At 40.1% G+C, this 21,105-nt stretch overlaps 1 protein-coding gene across 7 annotated transcripts in view; it reads right to left on the reverse strand.

The window, feature by feature from the left end:
- AKAP6 (A-kinase anchoring protein 6) overlaps positions 1-21,105 on the reverse strand; it is a 488,303-nt gene that overhangs the window by 195,585 nt on the left and 271,613 nt on the right. For 6 of the 7 annotated variants that reach the window (XM_025202476.1, XM_025202473.1, XM_025202475.1 and 3 more), the window contains 2 exons: positions 18,497-18,593; positions 17,061-17,227 (listed from right to left, as the gene is read on the reverse strand). In XM_025202476.1, coding sequence (XP_025058261.1) covers positions 17,061-17,227; positions 18,497-18,593 — 264 coding nt within the window. The remainder of the gene's footprint in view (positions 1-17,060; positions 17,228-18,496; positions 18,594-21,105) is intronic. The other variant, XM_025202471.1, reaches the window with a different exon arrangement.

Here is a 21,105-nt window from a genome sequence, read left to right on the forward strand (position 1 = left end):
TGCAGTTTTGTAGCATTTTATCTATATCCTTTGTCTCCACTTTTTCATCATTTATATCTCAATTGTATAGGGGATTTCTGCCAGCACCAACCACACTTGTGATTTTCTTAGGGCTCATAAACTCAAGGATTAGCTTTTTATTCTGTGCTAAATGCTCAGCTCCTTTCTATAACTTGTAAAGCAGAAGATGATGATGAAGAAGTGAAGTGTCTATGCGCAGATGAGCTATTCCTTCTCTCTGGCCTGATGATGGTTCATAAAGCATTCTATGGAGCTTTTATAAAAGAATATGGTATACCACCTGGTTCTTGGTCAGAAAACCCCTTTTACATTTAATGCCACCTGAGATTAACTGTCATTAATATTTATGATTGTACATGGAAGGTTGCTAAGATTACAACTACCACATTTACCTTTCTACTGTTGTTTCCAGGAGTATAACTAATAATTCTAAATTTCTATGCACAGTGAATGATCCATTACCACCACCTAATCAATAAAAAAGTATGTGTAGTTGGGAGGGCTAAGGGCTTATAAAAAACGTGAAACAACAAACAACAACAACAAAATCTACAAAAAAAAAATCCTGAAATGCTAAAAATAGCAAAAGAAACGTTTGCCACTAGTAATTAAAAACAGAACATTAAGAAACACATATGCCCCCTCTATACCCATTTTGGCATATAATTCTATGCTATACAACATGCAGCATTTGGAAGACTGCCTATTTTTCCACAATTTGTATACATGCAATTGTAAGGTCACTTCCAGTGTAATGCCTATTTTAGCACACAGTTGCTGTTTAACAGATTAGTTTAGAACACTAGCAAAATCTGTGCCAAAGCTCCCACCCTAGAAGTGTTCTGCCAACTATACAATAGCACAAGACATTGAAGACTGAATAAGATTTAAAATACAGGATGTCTAAATAGATTTTGCCTTCAAACATTTGTTTTACCTGATTTCCCTTTTGTGACCACCCCAGTAGAGAATACTTGTTTTATGTATGCTGCTGAGGCTAGAACTGAAAGATTCTACAGATAAAACGTTGCTATAAGATGTTGTTCTGAAAGACTAAAATACAAACTGAACTGAGAGGAAAAAGCCAAAATGCTACTCAATCAGACAGAATATAAAAGTAATTAAAATATTTTAAAAAGAATAATGTGTAGAACATAAAATTTATCTTTATCTAACAGTATCTTTGTTCACATCAATGTTCCTTTTGTTCTCTATTACACATTTAATCATTCTTAGACATCCTTAACAGCAAAAACTCAAATACTGAACTGCTAATTAAACACAGTAATATTTATAAGGTGTTAGTTTATTCTGCAGATATGAACACTTAATTTAATGCACAAGTACAATGAAAGTAAAAATTATTTTTAAAAGATCAACACAGTGCCATGTCAGTCACTATTCAGTGGAAAAAAAGAAATGCTTTCTGTTTTCAGTACCTCAATATTATTTCAATAAAATGACAGAGACAGAATGCTTGTAACAGAAGCAACAATCTTTTTAGTAATGACAACTGACAATGGCATCCGTGCTAAGTTGCCATTTTAAAATTACATGAATCTTAGGGGATTGTGTCAAAAGAGAAAATAGCCTTGAGCTTTTTAAACAAGATTTCTAAAAAAACAAATAAGGCTTAAAATACTGTGGAACAGGCTGCAGTCCAGCACCAAAAGAGAAAGCATTTCAGTACATGAAGCAAGATGGGTTTACTGCACTGAAGAGGTAATGCTAACAGAGGTAATTAGCATGAGAATAATGAGTAAAATTGTGCTGCTACTACCTGCAGCCAGAAAAGGCAAAATAAGCTGTAGAAGAGAAAGTTAAAAAAAACAACTTCTGTCTCTTACACAAATATATCTCAGTAATCCAAACTGTTTATATACTATGGTAATGGACAGGCTTCAGAGAGTTTAGTTAAGCATCCAAAAGTTCACATGCTTATTTGAACTTATTTGGACCTTTTTGCTTTGGAAATCAAGCATGGCATTTCCCAAGGACAGGCTTTCAAACAAGCTTGCCAGTAACTTCTGGTTCTGTCTGGGTAATGAACATTGTGAGAAGAGGTCCTTCCCACCATGCTGCTTTACTCAGATTTCACCTTTGCTCCTGGTGAAATCAAGCAGCAGCCAGGAGGTACTGAGGGGCTGTAAATTAAAGTGTTAACTGACAGATTTGGAACACAAGTATTTATATTCAAGTAGGTCTTTATTTTATGCAAATTGGCCATCCCATCCCTCTCACTGTTAGGTAGTTGGTGGAGGTGGCTAGGTTACTTCTTATTTATTTACTTTGAATGTAGCTCCATCAATTTCTGCTACAGTTAGTTTTCATTTAAAAAAGAGATTGTTTTTCTCCCTTTTTTGATTGTGAAGATGGGTTTCAGAACATGTAGGGCCACTACACAGCTGAGCCTGCTAACTCACCTCCATACTCACTAAACTTCCATTAATTTCTGATTTTAAATAGGGATGTAACATGGAAGAGAAAAGCGAGACAGAGAGAGAGAGAGTACACTCATGTGAGTAGCAGGGAAGGGAAATGACCAATAGATTCTCTGGGACCCCACCAAATATCTGGAGCATATAGGCCCCTACACCAAGAAATATCAAGGGTTGTACTAGTAGCTGTAGAATGGCAATGAAACTTAAATGAACAAAGCTCCTGTCTTTTCTCTGTCAGTTCATCTTGAATACACTGCATGGCACCCATTTACTCAGGCTTCATGCAACAGATTTCAAGATCTGGCCTAAAAGAGGCATGAACTACAAGTATTCATCTCAATCAAATATTACCTCTACAGACTAACAATATTTGAAAGGCAGTACTTTATTTTACTGCTTATAACCTTAACTGAAACGTGCAGCTATTCTGTGACAAGAGTGTGAAACTGTACATAGAGTTTGCTTACAGTAATACCATTTCCCACAATCCTGCCTACAATATTACTTATTATTTATTATTTATATTATTACTTATTATTACAATACCATCCACTAAAATAATATATGATACATAAAGATAAAATGACGTCAATATTATGAAGAGGAAAGGAAGGGAAACAGACACAAAGGCTAGGGACAGACATTACACATAAACTGGTTTCAGTGATCATAAACTGGTTCAAACATGTAACAGAACAGATGCTCAGTACACATAAACCAGTTTGAAAATGGCTGAAGGCAGTTTGAGATAAACCTGGTTGAATGTAGTATCAGACTGATTTTGCTCAAACCACAACCCAGACCCCTTGCTGGTTTAAGACAAACCAGACTTTCCCAGTATCTCGGCATACTCTCTGGGCTGGGTGGGGCTCTCTGCTCCACAGCAGAGCTGGCCCGTCCCCTCTGATCCCTGGCTGGAGCTCCTGAAGAGATTGCAGGTACATCAGGGTCTGCATGGCTTCCCCCTGCCCTACCCCACCCCCTCACTCCATATTATCAACAGATGCATGCACTGAATACCCACCCCACTCTTTGCCTCAGAGTGCAAGCAGGGGACTGGGGGCTGGCAGCACTCCTGCACCTTGAGCAGCCAGCAGGGGAAAGCCTGGGATGGTGCAGGCAGACCTCCCTAATCAGAGGTCCTGCCTGGGCCTGGCCACACCCCCGCTCAGCTCAGCACTCTGGAAAGGAAAGGAGGGCTGCTCTAGCACCCCCATGCTTTTAATCTGAACTACTGCAGGCATATATGCATGCATTTTCTCAGAGAGAATGTCTGTCTGGTTACAAACCGGTTCAGCCTCGCCGGGTTAAACTAACCTGCAAAGATGGAATCAATTCAGGATCAAGCTTTTTGAATGTCTGTCCCTAGCCAAGAAGGCTAAAAATGAAACAATAGCATGGTTTGAACATTCCTAGTTTTATCCTACAATCAATAAGAAAGAGTCTTCATGATACACGCAATGTGTGTGTATGCACATGTATGTGTATGTATGTGTGTGTATACATGTGTGCATACATATGCATATGATCCACATTACACACACATTACACACACATATAACGGGCCCAATCCAAAAATGATTGAAAGACGTCAGTGGGAGTTTGGCTGAATAAAGCTTTCAATACTTCTGGTTTACTTCTCTCTGTGAAATTATAGTAGCTTAATATACTTTAAGAGTTTCTAGATAATAGTTGTTCAAAGATTCAAACAGCATTTTGATAAAGTTTGCCTCTTGAGGTATATGTCAATTTAAAAATTTCTTCTCATCAAGTTCTCAGTTTTACTTGATCTCTGTGGAGTGATTTAGATTTAAAATATCGTTCAAACTCAACTTGATCTATATTGAAATACAAGATGGTCTCCTTATTCTTAGAGTAAGAAATTATCCTACCTTTGCAGCTAAAATGTTTATGGAAACTGATTCTATCCTTTATTTAAAGTGTTACTCTGGTCTCCTGTAAAGAGTCAATATTTGCCACAAATAACTGGACCTGGAATAGGTATCATGTATAATTATAAAAGGAGGGTAACAAATACTTGCAGTAGCTTAGAATGCTCCAAGTTATTTCCACAGAAAACGGATGTCTTCCTGTGGTAATTATTAGGAATTATTGATTTTTAAAAAAATTACTACTGTTTTATATCCTGATAGTCATAGTATCAACAACATTATTAGGAGACAGGCACTGAGTTACAATAGACAGCTGCAGGAACTCAGGCTTTCAGAGCATGATTTTGTAAGTTTTATTACTAGCAACTAGTTTAATGGACCAGACAGTGAGGTTTCATTTAGATTAAATGGAAATCTTTAGGACTATGATTTCGGCGTGTTAAGAAATATTTTATTAAAATGAGTTCTGATCCAACCCCCCCCCCCCACCTTGATAGTATGGAATCCCTAACATTTCTAATAGATCTGGGGACAAATGATTAACTCCTGTGAACTAAACTGGGGGCCAGAGCTTCATAACTAGGACTTCAAGGACACAATTTTATAGAAAACTAAAAAAGATATTTTATTTCACTGGCAGTATAAACCCGTCTTCACAAGGCCTCATATAATGCAAGGGGGGGGGGATGGGTATGCTTTTTTCCCCTCTCTTATCCCACTACAAACTCTAAGCTGTTCAGTCTCATTTCCTTCTCCTTCAGAAGAGGGCCTTAGATATGAAGAAAACTATTGCCTGCTAACAGGCACAGGTCCATTTATGAAGAATAAATGGATTCTGTATCTAGGCAGCAAATATGACAGACAGAAACTGACCTTAAATATCACAGTTTTAATTTTGGCTACAAACAGATATTACATTTGACTCAGAATTGATTATCCTGGGATTTGACCCAAATTAAAACTGATGCAGCACAGTCCTTTACTCATACTACTTTTTAAAGCTGCATTGTTTTTCTTTCACTAGTAGGTAGTCAGGGAAAGCACACAGCCTGATGGGCTTCTCTCTAGAATGAACCACAATAAATGTACAACAAAATGTCCTGGGAAAAGCTTTAGTGCATTTTATCTAACACACTTCACAGGGCCTTGAAGTGGGATAATGGACATATACATCTGTATGGTCCTGGGAAAAAGCTTTGTCCCATGACAAATGCAATGTCTGTTTATAGCCTTAGATCAGGGGTGGGTGATTATTTGGGATGGAGGGTCACTTAAAGGCTAGGGACAGACATTACACATAAACCAGCTTAAGTGATCAGAAACTGGTTTAAACTTGTAACAGAATAGATGTTCAATGCACATAAATCAGCTTGAGAATGTCTGAAACTGGTTTGAGATAAACCTGGTTGAGTGTAGTATCAAACTTAACTGATTTGGCTCAAACCAGTTTATACAATGTCTGTCCCAGACCCCTTGCTGGTTTAAGATAAACCAGACACCCCACAGAATCCCGGCATGCTCTCTGGGCTGGGTGGGGTTCTCTACTCCACAACAGAGCTGGCCCCTCCCCTGGCTGCAGCTCTAGAGACTGAGGGCTGCTCCCCGCCTCCCCTCACCACTCACTGCTAAGCAGGAATTCCCACCTCCTCTCTGCCTTTCTGAGGAAGTATCTGTGTATTAGCTAGCAGACCACATGCTGGCTATGGTCTGTGCTGAATCAACAGGTAGACTCAACAGGCAGAATCAACAAATAGCTGTAGTAGTAATGTCCCTCTGTTGTTTTCTTAATGGGGTGATAAACAGTGTTTATCACCCCATTAAGAAAACAACAGAGGGACATTACCAGCTACCTGTTGATTCTGCCTGTGGATTCTACCTGCTGATTGAGCATGGATCATAGCCAGCATGTGGTCTGTAAGCTAATAAACAGACACCTCTCTGGAAGGCAGAGGGGAGCAGGGAATTCCTGCTTAGCAGGGAGTGGTGAGGGGGAGGGGAAGAGCAGCCCAGTCTATGGAGCCACAGCCACCAAGCAGAGGGGAGGGGCCAGCCCTGCTGTGAAGCAGAGAACCCCACCCAGCCCAGAGAGCATACCGGGATGCCAGGGGAGTCTGATTTAACTTAAACGAGCAAAGAATTTGGGACAGACACTGCATAAACTGGTTTGATCCAAATCAGTTAAGTTTGATACTACATTCAACCAGGTTTATCTCAAACCAGTTTCAGCCATTTTCAAACTGGTTTATGTGCACTGAGCATCTGCTCTTTTACAGGTTTAAACCAGTTTCTGATCACTTAAGCTGGTTTATGTATAATGTCTTTCCCGAGCCTAGGAGACCTCTTCAATGTAGAGATTGCAGAAGGATCTGGATAGGTTACAGGGGTGGGCAAACAGGAACAGGATGTGTTTCAATACGGACAAGTGCAGGGTGCTGCACTTGGGTAGTAGGAACCAGCAGCACACTTATACGATGGGGAACTCCCTACTTGAGAGCATGGAGGCGGAAAGGGATCTTGGTGTCATTATTGACTCCAAGATGAACATGGGCCGACAATGCGAGGTCATGGTTGGCAGGGCTAACCGGACCTTGTCGTGCATCCACAGGTGCATCTCGAGTAGAGCCAGGGAGGTGATCCTCCCCCTCTATGCGACGCTGGTCAGGCCGCAGCTGGAGTATTGTGTCCAGTTCTGTGCGCCCCATTTCAGGAGGGATGTGGACAACATGGAGAGGGTCCAGAGGAGGGCCACCCGCATGATCCGGGGACAACAGGGCAGACCCTACAGTGAGAGACTGCGGGACTTGAACCTATTCAGCCTCCACAAGAGAAGGCTGAGGGGGGACCTGGTGACCGTCTATAAACTCACTAGGGGGAACCAGAAGGGTTTGGGGGAGACGCTGTTTCCCCTAGCCCCTGCTGGCATAACAAGGAATAATGGGCACAAGTTGATGGAGAGGAGGTACAGATTGGACATCCGAAAAAACTACTTCACAGTCAGGGCGGCTAGGAGCTGGAACCAACTTCCAAGGGAGGTGGTGCTGGCCCCTACCCTGGGGATCTTTAAGAAGAGGCTGGATACTTACCTGGCTGGACTCATTTGAGTCCCGTTTTTGTTTTTAGGGTGAGTGGTTTTGTTTGTGTTTTTTGGGTTCTTCTCCCGCCCTGGCGGGGGGGCGGGCTAGAAGATCTATTAGGTCCCTTCCGACCCTGAAACTATGAAACTATGAAACTATGAAATTTCACCAGTTCATAGGCAGTCAGGGTGTTTGGGAAATTATTTGATTTACAGCATCTCTTGGAAAATCCTGCCTTCTAATTAAAAAAACTGGAAAGTAATTTTTTACCCCTAGAGTAAGAGATAGAGTATTGACTTCCGACCCAAAGGATATGGGAAGGGGTCAATTTGCAGCTTCCAGCTATGAATTTGGCCTACTGACTCTTTTGGTCAAATGTTGTAAAGCTTAAAAACTTACATTCTTTTTAATCTAGGTCCAAATTAAAGCATTCTGACAAAATAAACTGCTGTTCAGAGAATTCAAATTCCTGGCATATTCCAGTAAGGACCAGGCAGAAGGCAAGGCAGAGTAGTACCTTAGAGCCCCTTTGTGAGATCCTTTTAAGGGTGCTGTGGCATGCTGCACAATATTAGCAAAATAAGCCCCAAAATTTCAAATAGGAATCCAGTGTCAAAAACATTTATGACCTGTTGTGGTCTCTCTGGGTGCTCCAGGACATGTGTGGACATTTGGTTCCCTGGGGACAACTAGCAGTGGTGCACATTGCCAGCACTGGGCTGGCCCCAGCAGGCTTACACAGGGTTCTGGGGGCCTCCCGGGGCAGTAGCTGCTGAGATCCTGCTGGGTGGAGCCTGGTCGGCAGATGCAGTGCAGCTCCGGATGGCCCAGCTCCGCTTTTGAACAGTGCATGCTGCTTGAGCATGAGCTGTTCTGTTTTGTTTTTTTTTTTTTCATCTGTTGGTATTTTTTATATCCAGGGGTCAAAAAAACCCACAGGAAAAAAAAAAAAACTGAAGCAGGGCAAGCTTGGGCATCATGCCCTTGCAGTGTGGAGAACTGGATTGTGTGGTATATGGTGGTGCAAATGTATTTGTGGCGCCACATATCACATGACTGCACTCATCTGGATGCACCCTCTGAGTTTTTTGCAATAGAAGAATTGCTCTATTATTTTTTCACAGGCCAAAAAAAGAAGAGAGAATGAAAGCTAAGGATTACAGGGGTGTAGGTTGTAGCTGTGTGTTGCTGTTGAGTTTGGCTTCTGTCTTTTTCATGTTATACAGTTTCCATTTCAAACGGCTGAATTCAATATCTTCCATGTTATAGGGGTGTAGGTTAGCATTTTACAAGGGGTGTCTTGAGTCTAAAAAGCCTTAGAACTATAATTTTACTGGTCTATAGTACACCGCTTACAGAGAACTGTGTAACTTTGATTCTGTTGCAGGCTTTTTGAATGTCTGTACCTAACCTTAGAGACTAACTGGTTCAGAGAGACATAAGCTTTCATAAGCAATAGCTTACTTTTCCAGCTGCTATGGACCTTGCCTTCTGTCTTACTACAAACTAATGTGGTGAAATACCTCTCTACTAAGGATCAGTTCACCTAAGATCAGAATTAAAAAAGAGTGAGAGCGAGAGAGAGGGAGCGCGAGAAAGAGTGAGTTTTGGTGGTTCTCTGGTGAATAGATGGTAAACTATTCATGCTGTTATTTATACAATAGATCCTTTTTATATTGTTTTCCTGTAGATATTTAAGAGAGTCATTCTCTAATTGTAAGACTACCTGGTTTCTTTGGTCTCACATATAGTTTTGAATGCTATTGTTTACCTAAAAGACAATTACTTAAGTAACACATGATGAAATGATAAGAAAGGTATAGAAATGCACTTTTTTTAGTAAGAAAACCCTTTTTCCAATTAGCGTTCTTCTGCTAATGAATTTGATGTATTGAAGGAGGAGAATATCAAGTTAACTCAGTAACATTCCTAAAAATCCAAACTTTTATTTCTGTCCACACTCCCAACACCCCATCAGATGTCGTTGTCACTGTTATGCAATCTCCTCCTGCCTAGACTTCATGACAATTGCCATCTCATTCTTTATAGATCCATTCAAAACACTGCTATAGCAAAGTATTTGGAACAGACTTGTTTCTGTCCCGTCCAGTCTCACCAAGTTAGAATAAATCCCATCACTGTATCTCACTACTCCATAAGTTTGTAATAGAGTCTTCCCTTATTTTCTGCCTTTGATCTGTTCTGACACTGATGCTATCCTCCCTTGCTTACTTGTCTGCTTATTCCAAATGGACCTTTGGGTTTTCTTTTTTCACAGTCTCTCAAATAGTCGGGAAAGACACTATGCTTTCTTTCAAATCTATTCTCAGGCTCAATTTCTGGTGTGACAAGGGTGAATCACCCTTACATATGTTTTTCTTACAACCTCCCCGCCTCTACTGAAGTGACCAACTTGAAACCATGTAGTAGTGCTCATCACTAGTATATATAAACATTAATTTGATTTTCTGTTTTCTTAGTCGCCTCTCCTCAGGCCTTCCTGATTCTTTGTTACATCTACTTGTTATACTGAAACTTAAAAAGTTTGCAAATTCTTCAAGGCTCTCTTCTATTCTACTTCTGTACAGCACATGGCATAAAGGGCTATAATTGTGACTAGTGCCTCTATATACTACAATACCAATAGTACCAGCCAGGTTTCTTACAAGCTTTTGTCTACTGGTTTACAGAATGATTGCATGATTGACAGACATTCTTACATTACTCGCTTTTTCACCCCTTGACCTACTGATCCCTGGATCAAGCCCTACCATGGATGCTGACAGTTCAGAAATACTGTAATGTCACATCTTAGAAATGTCTGAAAACAAAGAACCTTTGATTTGGAGCAGTTGATCTTGACAAAAATAGTAACCAAGGTGACATATTCTTTGTTCATATGGCAGAATTAAAAGTTTGGGGGTTTTTTTCATTGTAAAGTGAGATATTCATGGTCCCAAGAAAATATTTAATATTATATTTAGGATTCTGAGAGAGTTAGAATTAGAGCTTACTATTACATAAGTGACTTACACCATTCAGAATGGTGAAAAAGAGTAGTTCAGTCAATGCCTGTTAACAGGGCACTGACATGTTGCTGATGTTCCAATGCTCCTGAGTGGGTGTTGCAAATATAGAGAGTGTCATCAGAATATAATGCATAGGAAACATACCCCAGGGTTGTTGCTCTTACCAGATGTTGCTGCTAATGAGCATTGACTAAATTATGTTTACATATAGAGGGCACAATAAACTATTTCTTACTTTTAAGAGTATGGAGTGATGGTAGTAGTGTAAAACCTACTATTCTAAATGTAATTATGGGAAAATATGGATATTGTAGATATTTGGCGTGGGGTATTCAATGGAACACACAATTATTCCTTTCAACCCCAACTGTAAGCACCTTTTCATCTGCAACTGAAAAGTAGTAACTTTTTGATAGTGGCTAATAACATATAATTCAAGAACAATGAGTTCTTCGCTTCAGTATTCCTTAATACTGACCAAGACAATCCCCGCCCCCCACCTTGAACATAGACAGATGTTCAAAAGGTACCAGACTGCCAAAGGTTAGTGCTGACTTAGTTAAAGAGCACTTGGAAGGGCTGGATGGATACAAGTCAGCCGGCCCGGATGACCTCCATCCACAGGTGCTGAAGAAATTGGCCAGTGTCATTGGTGAGCCACTGGCACAGCTGTTCGAGCTCTCATGGTGCTCCGGACAGGTCCTGAGGACTGGAAAAAGGCCAAAGTGGTGCCCATTTTTAAGAAGGGGAGAAGGGAGGAGCCAGGTAACTCCAGGCCATTTGGTCTTACCTCTATCCCTGGGAAAATACGAGAAAAAAAAATCAAAGAGTGTATTTGTGAAGGCCCAGTAGGGGAAATGATGCTGAATGGAAACCAGCACAGGTTCATCACTGGTAGATCCTGCCTAACAAACCTTATAGCCTTTTATGACCAGGTCACACACTGCCAGGCCGATGTCATCTCCCTGGATTTTAGGAAGACCTTTGACACAGTTTTGCATCTTATTCTCATAGGGAAGCTAACAGGCTGTGGAGTGGATGCCTACACAGTCAGGTGGGTGGCTAACTGGCTTAGGGACCACACTCAGAGAGTGACGGTTGACGGGTCATTTTCAACCTGGAAGGAAGTGGGCAGTGGGGTCTCACAGGTTTCGGTCCTTGGGCCAGTACTATTTAATATCTTCATCAGTGATTTGGATGAGGGTGTGTTGAGCACCCTCTCCAAGTTCACAGATGATACCAAATTATGGGGCAAAGTTAATATACCAGAGGGCAGGGAGCAGTTACAGGCCAACGTGGACAGGTTAGATCAATGGGTAGAATGTAATAGGACGCAATTCAACAAAGATAAATGTAAGGTACTCCACCTAGGAAGGAGGAATCCCCAGCACACCTACAGGTTGGGGGATGACCTCCTCAGCAGCTCAGAGGCTGAGAGAGATCTTGGAGTCATAGTTGACTCCAAGATGAACATGAGCCAGCAGTGCAACGAGGCCATCAACAAAGCCAATAGCACCTTGTCGTATTTTAGCAGATGCATGACCAACAGATCGAGGGAGGTGATGCTCCCGCTCTATGCAGCACTAGTCAGGCCACAGTTGGAGTACGGTGTCCAGTTTTGGGCGCCGCACTTCAAGAGGGACACGGAGGATCTGGAGAGGGTCCAGAGGAGGGCCACCCGCATGATTAGTGGTCTCCATGAAAGACCCTACGAGGAGAGGTTGAGAGATCTGGATCTCTCCAGCCTATATAAAAGACGGCTGAGGGGTCACCTTGTGGCTGCCTATAAATTTATCAGGGGAGGACAACAGGGAATCGGGGATGTGCTGTTTACCAGAATGCCTCAGGGAGTAACTAGGAATAATGGGTGCAAACTAATGGAGAGCAGATTTAGGTTAGACATTAGCAAGACATTTTTTACAATAAGGGTGGCCAGAATCTGGAATGGGCTTCCAAGAGAGGTGGTGCTGTCACCTAACTTGGTAGTCTTCAAGAGGAGGTTTGACAATCACCTGGCTGGGGTCGTCTGACCTTGGTTCTCTTTCCTGCCAGGGGGATGGGGTCGGACATGATGATCCATTGGGTCCCTTCTGACTCTATAATCTATGAATCTATGAATATAGTAGTTTTGTAAAGAAGAGAATGTTGTACTCAGCTGAGATTGCAAGGAAAATTGAGGTGGACAGATTGTAATTACAAAAGCTCGGAGTTATGTTCAGGTCCTTTGTTTAATATTGTTTTTTTAAAGATGTCATATCTGACAGCACAGAGCTCTTGCACACCAGGATGGGACAGTGGTTCCCAGGGGGAACCTGAGAGGATCTAGGGGGATAGCACCCTCTGCTAAATGACCAAAACCACTTTCTCTAGCTTCTTTGTGTTCCAGGAACTGAGATCAGGAGCTGACCATAGAGCTAGCAGATATATGTACCAGAAATAGTCAGCAGCTATAAGATGGCACAGGCTGAACAACCAAATTCCATCTCATTGTTTATTTTACATACTGATGAAGGTATTGCTCTTCTAGCTCTCTTTATATTTCATGAATCTATCATCTTAGGATGTGGTGGAACTTATACCATTAATAGTCTGTATGTACAGTATTTAATGTGGGGATGAGAGACTGTGTGACACCCAGTTTGGAGAGCCTAATTTTGTAAAATGTCCTGTGTGATTTAGTAAAATAGCATTAAGTGGAACAATCGCTTAGGCAGTATCTTTGGCACGTGTTATTCCCCCTTTGATAGAAGGAACTAATTCCAGGAAAAGGCAAGAAAGGCAGATCATACATACTGATGTTGTTGTTTGAAAATTTCAAAACACTGACTATTAAAGTATTATATGCACTAGCCCCATGCACTATAGGGTGACCTCATTTTTGTAATTAACAAACCAAGGTGTCTGTGTAAGATAAAACACTACATCCTGATCTCATCTACCTTATATCTGTTAACAACATGAAAGTTTATCTCAATAATGACTTACCTGCTTTTAAATAATAGAAAATTACCTGAAAATCATTGGTGTGGTATGTTGCTTTGCATATTATTATGGTATGTGCATAATACGTATTTTCAAAGAATAGGAAACTAGAGTGGCACTAAGGAAAAGCAAAATAGCTACTCACATATGTGACATCTTCCTATGCTGATAAGAGAAACCAAAAAAACCAAAAAAGTCACTCGCATATTCCTTCTTTATTATAATATTAGTTTTAAATGCTATGCCTATAGCAGTACGAATTGATAATCAGGACACATCACTATCTGTAAGGACTGTTTGTATTCTCCAGCTTACTTTTTTCCCTGTTTTCTTAACCATTTTTCAAACATCAACAAACTGAGGAGAGATATGTTGTTCTTGATTACAAACATTACAATATTGGTCCCAACTATTTGATCTGACTGTTATTACTAGGGGCCCGGATTTTTTCTTTTATTAGACCAGCTGTAAAGTTTGGATAAAATTAGACAAGCTTTCAAATGTAAAGCATTCTTTTCCAGAGCTGAAGGAGAAAAGCAAGTGTCACTGTCACATATTTGGTATAAATTTAGTTATCCAACAACTCTTCACTTGGCCAGTAGGAGATAAAGTATCTCATGTTATTGCTCAGCAACCATTGTTCTTGTTGACTGAGGAGCAACACTGCTCCAACAAAAATCCTGTCTAATTCTCTTCTGCTAAGATGGTGATCCACCAGAATATGGCCAGTTAAAAAGCAGGTCACCTCAGACATTTCCCCAAGGAAGGAAAGCACAATAAAACATACACATGTATACCTTTCATTTCTAAATATTTTAGAAGTATTCATAGCTTTCACATCCATTTTCAGCAAAAGAGATGTACAGTCTGTTACTTTTACCAGTAGTTATGTCACATCACATTACTTGCTAAACTGTTACTTGTTAAACTGCAGTGCATAAGGTGCTTCTATTGTTTATTTTAAAATGTAAGTACTTTTCTACAAACAGCAAAGTAGAACATATAAGCCAATTTCTGTTTGATATGCTAGTTATGTGTTTGTTCTTAAAAAATACAAACTACAAAATACTACTAAGTACAGTTAGGGAAAGAAACTTCACCACCCTTAAAAGTGATTTTTAAGTATTGCTTTTTGTTTTATTTTTTATTTTCACAGTAAAAGGTCAGAGAGCAAGAGAGCGAGCGGGAGAGAGAGTGAAGGAGCAAGAGGGAGAGCAGGAGAGAGAGTGAGAGCACGAGCAGGAGAGTGAACGGGAGAGAGAGTGGGAGAGAGAGCGGGACAGCATGAATACAATGCATTTTTAGAGGCTAGTATTAAAAATATTTTGAAATCTCCCAAGTCCCCCATAGGATTCAGCATATACCAAAGCTGAGTTTCAGGTTGTAAACTAATCATGAAACTGCCTTACAATAAAATGTATAATCTCATAAGTAATATCTGAATTCCTGAATGTGAATGCTGACGATATATTTCTAGAACTGCACAATATCCCTTTTTCCCTCCCTCCCTCAGTTTGCTTTTATAAAAGACACCACAGTACTGGGAAAACACTTTTAAGAAGTCCTAGGGGAAAAAGTTTCGTACAGTCTTTGAACTTCCTCCCAATCCTATTTCTTTACAGATTTCTAAGACCAACCACTTACCTGCAGTCTCTGAAACAAGGTAAAAAAGAGAAATACCCCCTAGATATATTCCTTAGATTTTCTATTATGCTTTCCAGGTTCCCTGTGGCTTCTGAAGTAAATGTAAACCGAAATCTAGAGTTGTATTTCCTCTTATGTTTTAATTTTCACTAATTTTCCACTCTGAAGGAATAGATAACCTGAAAAGAGATTTTTCTGCTGCTTTAATTGTATTACCCATTGCCTGGTCACTTCATAAGGGGTTGTGACCTGTTGTAAGAAATAACCTGAAGCTTCTGTGGTTGGTGCTGGTGTAAGTTTGTTTTTAGATAGGACCAGAAGCAAGCACTGGTTTGAATTAGCACTTCCTGGTTAAACGGCAGATGACAAGGAGCTGTTCTCTCTCCATATAAATAATTAAGGATATTTGGTCAATTTAAATTATGTCCCTATACTTTTTTTTCCTCTCCAAGTAAAGTATTTGAACTCTGCCACTTAAACCAAGGTTTTTTGTAATTTTCTTAGCAAAAAATAAAACAAAAACAACCCAAATCAACAAAAAAGAAGAGAACCCAAGCTGAATTTCAGAATACTCTTTCTTATGTTTTAATTTTGTTGACGCATTTAGCCTTTGGCCATGGATGAGTCAATCTGTTCAGAGATAATGCAGTCAAATGAATATTGTTATATTATTCAGTACAAGGTCATATTATAGGAGGTGAAAACTTTTAACTCTGAGCTAGTTTGTTTATTTTAATGGACCTAACAATGAAATTGAGTTTTGCTCCACTGCCCACTACCCTACTAAAGGCCATATGACACAGGAGCTCTTCTCTCCAAGTCAGTGACTCAGGATATTAGGCCAGTCTGAACTTAAGAATATAGGTTTATTTCTTCACTCTTGTTTCATTTTTACTCTTGACTCCTCCTCCACCATCTGTAAGATGGTCCTCACAATGTACAGTTACAGCACAATATTAGCACCCGCACATTAAATTCATCTTCAACAATGCCAAGTATCACTCCACAAATTGGTCACTAAGAAATCCTTAACACTACCACAAATTATTCTTTTACATCAGAATCCAAAAAGCTACTGATCATAACAGTCTCTGCTATGAAACAGATTCTCCCATGTGACAAGATGTTGTCAGTACTAGGCTATTCTTCTGCATACTTGTTACTTAAAATGAAAATTGGAGAGTCAGAGTGATTCTAAAACTAAATACGGTCCTGTTGTTGATAATAAAGCCACTTATGTTGTGTCATAAGTTCTTGGTATATGCAGCTCTCACATATTGAAGCAGAATGGATTTAAATTAGCCTTCATGGTGTTTAAAACAATCTTGCAAGTATCAAGTTGGGTGACTGGTAAATATAGCCATCTTTGATAATTAATGCATACCAAATGATTATAGATGCTGATACCTTATTTTTAGAGTACTTGTTGTATTCAGTACATGCACTATTATGGAGAGCTTAAACTCAGAGCAAAAAGATTTGTGGCAAAGCATATGACCTTCTTCCCACTACAATGGCCATTCCCTAATTAAGCAATGCATCTGATAGTCATTAACAGGAATGAGATAATGAATCACTTTCTCTCTTCTTTGTTAATTTGCTGTAACCAAGCGGCTAATGGATGTCAGAGCTGAGTGATTGCACTGATTATAGTGATTTATAGTTGCAACAAAACAATTTAAACCATTCTGATTATTCATGTTAAAGATGCTTTATGTTTTGTTTACTAAATGTTTTATGTCCCTTTCCTACCCCTCATGCTCCTCCACACACAGTGAAGAAGGCCTTCCTGGAAAACTTGAAAGTTTTTTAAAGCTTTTTTATTGTTTCAGAGTAAGGCATTTCATTTTGTTTATAAAAAAAAAAAGTTTACCCAGTAGAAATGAAAAGCCTTAGGGTGGAAAGAAAACTTCAGTGGTGCCTAGTTCAAAAGAAGACGGAAATAAGAGGAAATAAGGCAAACTTCAAGCCACTTACCTTGGGGCTCCCAGTCCCTTCCTCATTCTCTGCAGACACATCAGTAGCCAGTATCTCTGCTTTGATGATATCCAGAGCCCTAAGAATCCAGCTGTGTTGCCGTTTGATTTGTCTCTGTAGTTCCTTCCATTGACTTGCAATCATCTGCAACATGTCCTTCAGTCCTTCTCCAAAATGAGGGGGAAAAAGTGAAAGTTGTAAATTCAACTACATCTTTAAAGACTTTAATAGGCTTTAAGCAAAGGGTTAGTAGGACATTTAAAAGAAAAAAAACACAGCACGCCTTTTAGTGTACTTAGAAATGAGACTAGAATTACTATGTTCATACTGTTAACAATACTATAGGGTCAAAGTATTTTAGACACAATGAGACAGCATGTTAAATTTTAATTATGCCTGAGCTCAGGATTTAAAGAAAAATAAAATCTCACAGAACCAATGATTTATAAAGTCATGGAGAAAACCACAGAACTGCCTCTACCCTTCCTATTATCTCTTTTCTGGTCTTAAGTAATGAAAAAATAATAACCAGGACATATATAATTTTTGCTTCCTACTCATTTTGTGTTTTGTTTTATTATTTTCTAACTATATTACAGCGTACACTGCTCATGTAGTGTATAGCACTGAAAACTTTACAATGGTCTTTCCACCCCTCTGGGAATTACACAAATAACAACAACTTTAGCTTCGACGTTAAAGAAATTCCATCTGAGGTGCTGAAGTAATAGGTGCAGATTGGGGAATAACACCTGTAATCACCAGGAAAACATAAACTAAAGGACCACTTCATCCTGGATGAAAATATGCTAAGTAGGCCAAAATTTAGATAGTAATCCCAGAAGCATAGTATGCTGATTAAAATTTGTCAGACTAGTCATGTTAGCTTCTACAAAAATCATCCTTTATCCTGATTTAAGGCCTCATTAGAAAAAAAAAGAAAAGCAAAGACAAACCCAACCAAAGAAAATAACTTTTTAATGTAAAGTCTATTTCTCATAAATATATTAATATTGAAGTAAGAGTTAAAATGACATAAAAGTTTTCCCAATGCAAATACCCATGCAGAATATGTATATACATATATATGTATATATCTGAAATCCTAATTCATTATCTTAATGTTATTTCCATAGCACCTACATCAAAGAACATGTCAGTGTGAAGTTCTCAGTGATGTGATTTCAATTGAAACTCAGCTGAGCAGCAAGACCAAAATAAAATGAACAGACTATTTGCAGGCTGTATTTCATTTTATAAGTATCACAGCATTGTATGCAGTATATGAAACATTTATAAATCTTGAAGGTCAATCTGATAATGTAAATATTAATAATACATAAGGAAGTGAATATATGCAGTAATTTACAGCAATGCTTCTTCATTCTTTAATAGTCTGGAGACATAAAGACTTGCAATATTTCAGAAGGATTTACCTGATTTGTGAGATACAATAAGCTCAAGAAGTTGACGTCCTTCTTCTACCACAGCTTCTTTTAAAGCACAGTGGCTATCTACATTCAACTTAAAACTCTGCAAGAAAAAAAGTATGAGCATCAAATGTTGGAGAGGCAGTTAAATATAATGCACACAGACAAAATTACTTGCTACTTTTTATCAAGAACCACAGTCCCATTTACCCAATAGCTAAACTCATTTGCAATACTAAAAGCCATTGATATTTTGGATCTGGGCTCAAAATGTTTCCATTAGATTAGCAAAATGCATCTGTGTTTAAACAGCTGACAAATCTAGGAATTCATTAGGTTTTATGAAAAGTCACATCCCGTAGGCTATATCTGGAGTAACAGTGTTCTATAAAATACACTGAATTTATGCCATCACATATGAGCTCTCTTTTTTTCAGATTTTCTTTGAAATGTTGGTGATAGTACTTTTTATGAAACCATATAAAAATTTACAGCATTGAATATATTAGCCTTATGTGCACCCATATGAATCTATTAATATCATGTTTCTGACGTAAATCCCATACTGCTTTTCAGAGAACAAATCAGGCTGCTTTAGGTCTCTTCATTCTTAATTGATAAAACAAACATTTTCTAACATTTTTGGTACTAACATTATTATTATTTTCCAATAAATAATTGTGGGGTCAATTACCACATTTCCTCTGATGAAATTAATTATATTTTAATTCACAAATTATATTGTAACAGAAGAGGCATATTATATCCTGCTTATCCACCTTTGATAGGTGGGGCACTTTTCTTTTAACTTGAGTTTTTTTTTAACTTATTCAAATTGGCCAAAGGGCCCTCCTCCCTCCCCCCCACCCCAAGCCACAAATAGTGAAGGAAGAGGGAAGAGGCATGGCTATTTAAATCAGAAATTTGATAGGCCCCTCAGTACCTGCATGGAATTCTTACTGTTATCTTAGGGTTCTGTGTACAGAATAAAAACAGTATGTGGATTTTGGATGAAAAGGTTATTCTCCACTTGGGAAGAGGCATGAATGATACATGTCCCTGGCGGCTGGGGGGTTGGGGGCACGGCGGTGAGTGGGGAGCTCCTGCAGATGCTGCCGGTGCTGTCGGCAGTGGTGGGGGAGGTGGCAAGCACTGACCAGGGGTCGGCAACCAGCAGCCAGCGGCAATCACAGCGAGTGGCAACAGCCTGCAGGCACTGCCGACAGTGTCGCCGGCACTTTTTCCTAGGGGGTGAACCACCACGCTCAGAGGGTGCGCATGCACCCACATGCACTCACTACATGTCGCCAGTTGGAACAGGTAAATTTGTAGAGACTAAATGGAAACATGACATGTACCCAAGCACATCTGTATCTCCTTTGATACCTGCCTTACATTCCTCCAAATCTTGCTGCCTGCTTTGCAGTAAGTACCAGAATTCCAAAATACCTAACCTTCCTTTCTGAGGGAAGCAAGCCTTTGCAAGTGGAACTGAGCAGTTCCTTCCAATCACAAATCTGTATTAAACACACCTGTAACTAAATGGTGTACAATAGTATTTACCCTGAGGGGAAATTGAGGTAAAAGATGCCAAAATTGGGAAAAAAACCCAAAAAAACAACCCCCACCCCAATCCTAGTTTGTGCAGTTAGGGGGAGTCTGTTGCTCAGGCTTGGTTAGTAGAATACTATATTCTGTGATCCATCCACTTACAAAATACTCATTGCTGTCACAACCCAAGGGTGTGATTTTTTTGTTTGTCTGTGCTTCGGCACTGCTGAATTATTTCCCGCCATTTGTAGCTTTCTTTGCAGGGTGCATTTCTTCGTTGCAACACAGAAATGCACGTTGCAAGGAGTTCCCGCCATTTGTATTCAAATTCGTGCCCCACTATTGGTCAGTTCTAAATTATTCCTACGTGGCAGCTAGCGATTGGCTTGCTAGCCGTATAAGAGGCTTGAGTGGTTTCCGCCCAAGTTGGAGGACTCCACGAACATCAGGAGGAGGAGACTTCATGTCTCGTGAAGATCTCTAAGCGCTGCAGAGCCTATCGGACCCAGTGTGAATATCAAGAAGGCAACAGGGGTCTGATCAGCCTCTCGCCTCTCCCCGGCGCCGAACGATCCCTCGACGTACCCTTCCCTGCCCGCCAAGTTCCACGGAGCCTAGCAAACTTCGTGTGAGTGAATTGTGAGTGAATCCAGAGCTCTGTCCGAGTCCTTAAACTGGGACTTAAGTGAAGTATTCCTGGAAGTTTTCCAGCCTGCACCGCGACCATCTACGGTGTAAGTAAACAATCTTAAATCAACCATTAAGCGTCCGTGCCTAATTCTAGCGTGCCGGTCGCCTTCCCCGACCCGGTGTGTCCGGGCTGCTGGCCACAGCCCGCCGCGCAGAAAAAGGGCCTCGGACTGCTCCAGGCCCACACATGGCGACGAGGATGGGATCAGGGGAAAGCACGCTGGAGCTAGAATTAGTTAAGAACTGCCCTTGGCGCAGTGGAAAACGCCAAGTAGAAAACATTATGGAGTTGGAGGCGCATATCGCTTACCACCAGGCGGGCAGAATGGGTGAGAGATTTATCAGCGGACGTCTTTCACTGAAGGGAGAAGAGG

This window comes from Alligator sinensis, unplaced genomic scaffold, assembly GCF_000455745.1.
Source record: "Alligator sinensis unplaced genomic scaffold, ASM45574v1 scaffold720_1, whole genome shotgun sequence".
NCBI classification, from domain to species: Eukaryota; Metazoa; Chordata; order Crocodylia; family Alligatoridae; genus Alligator; species Alligator sinensis.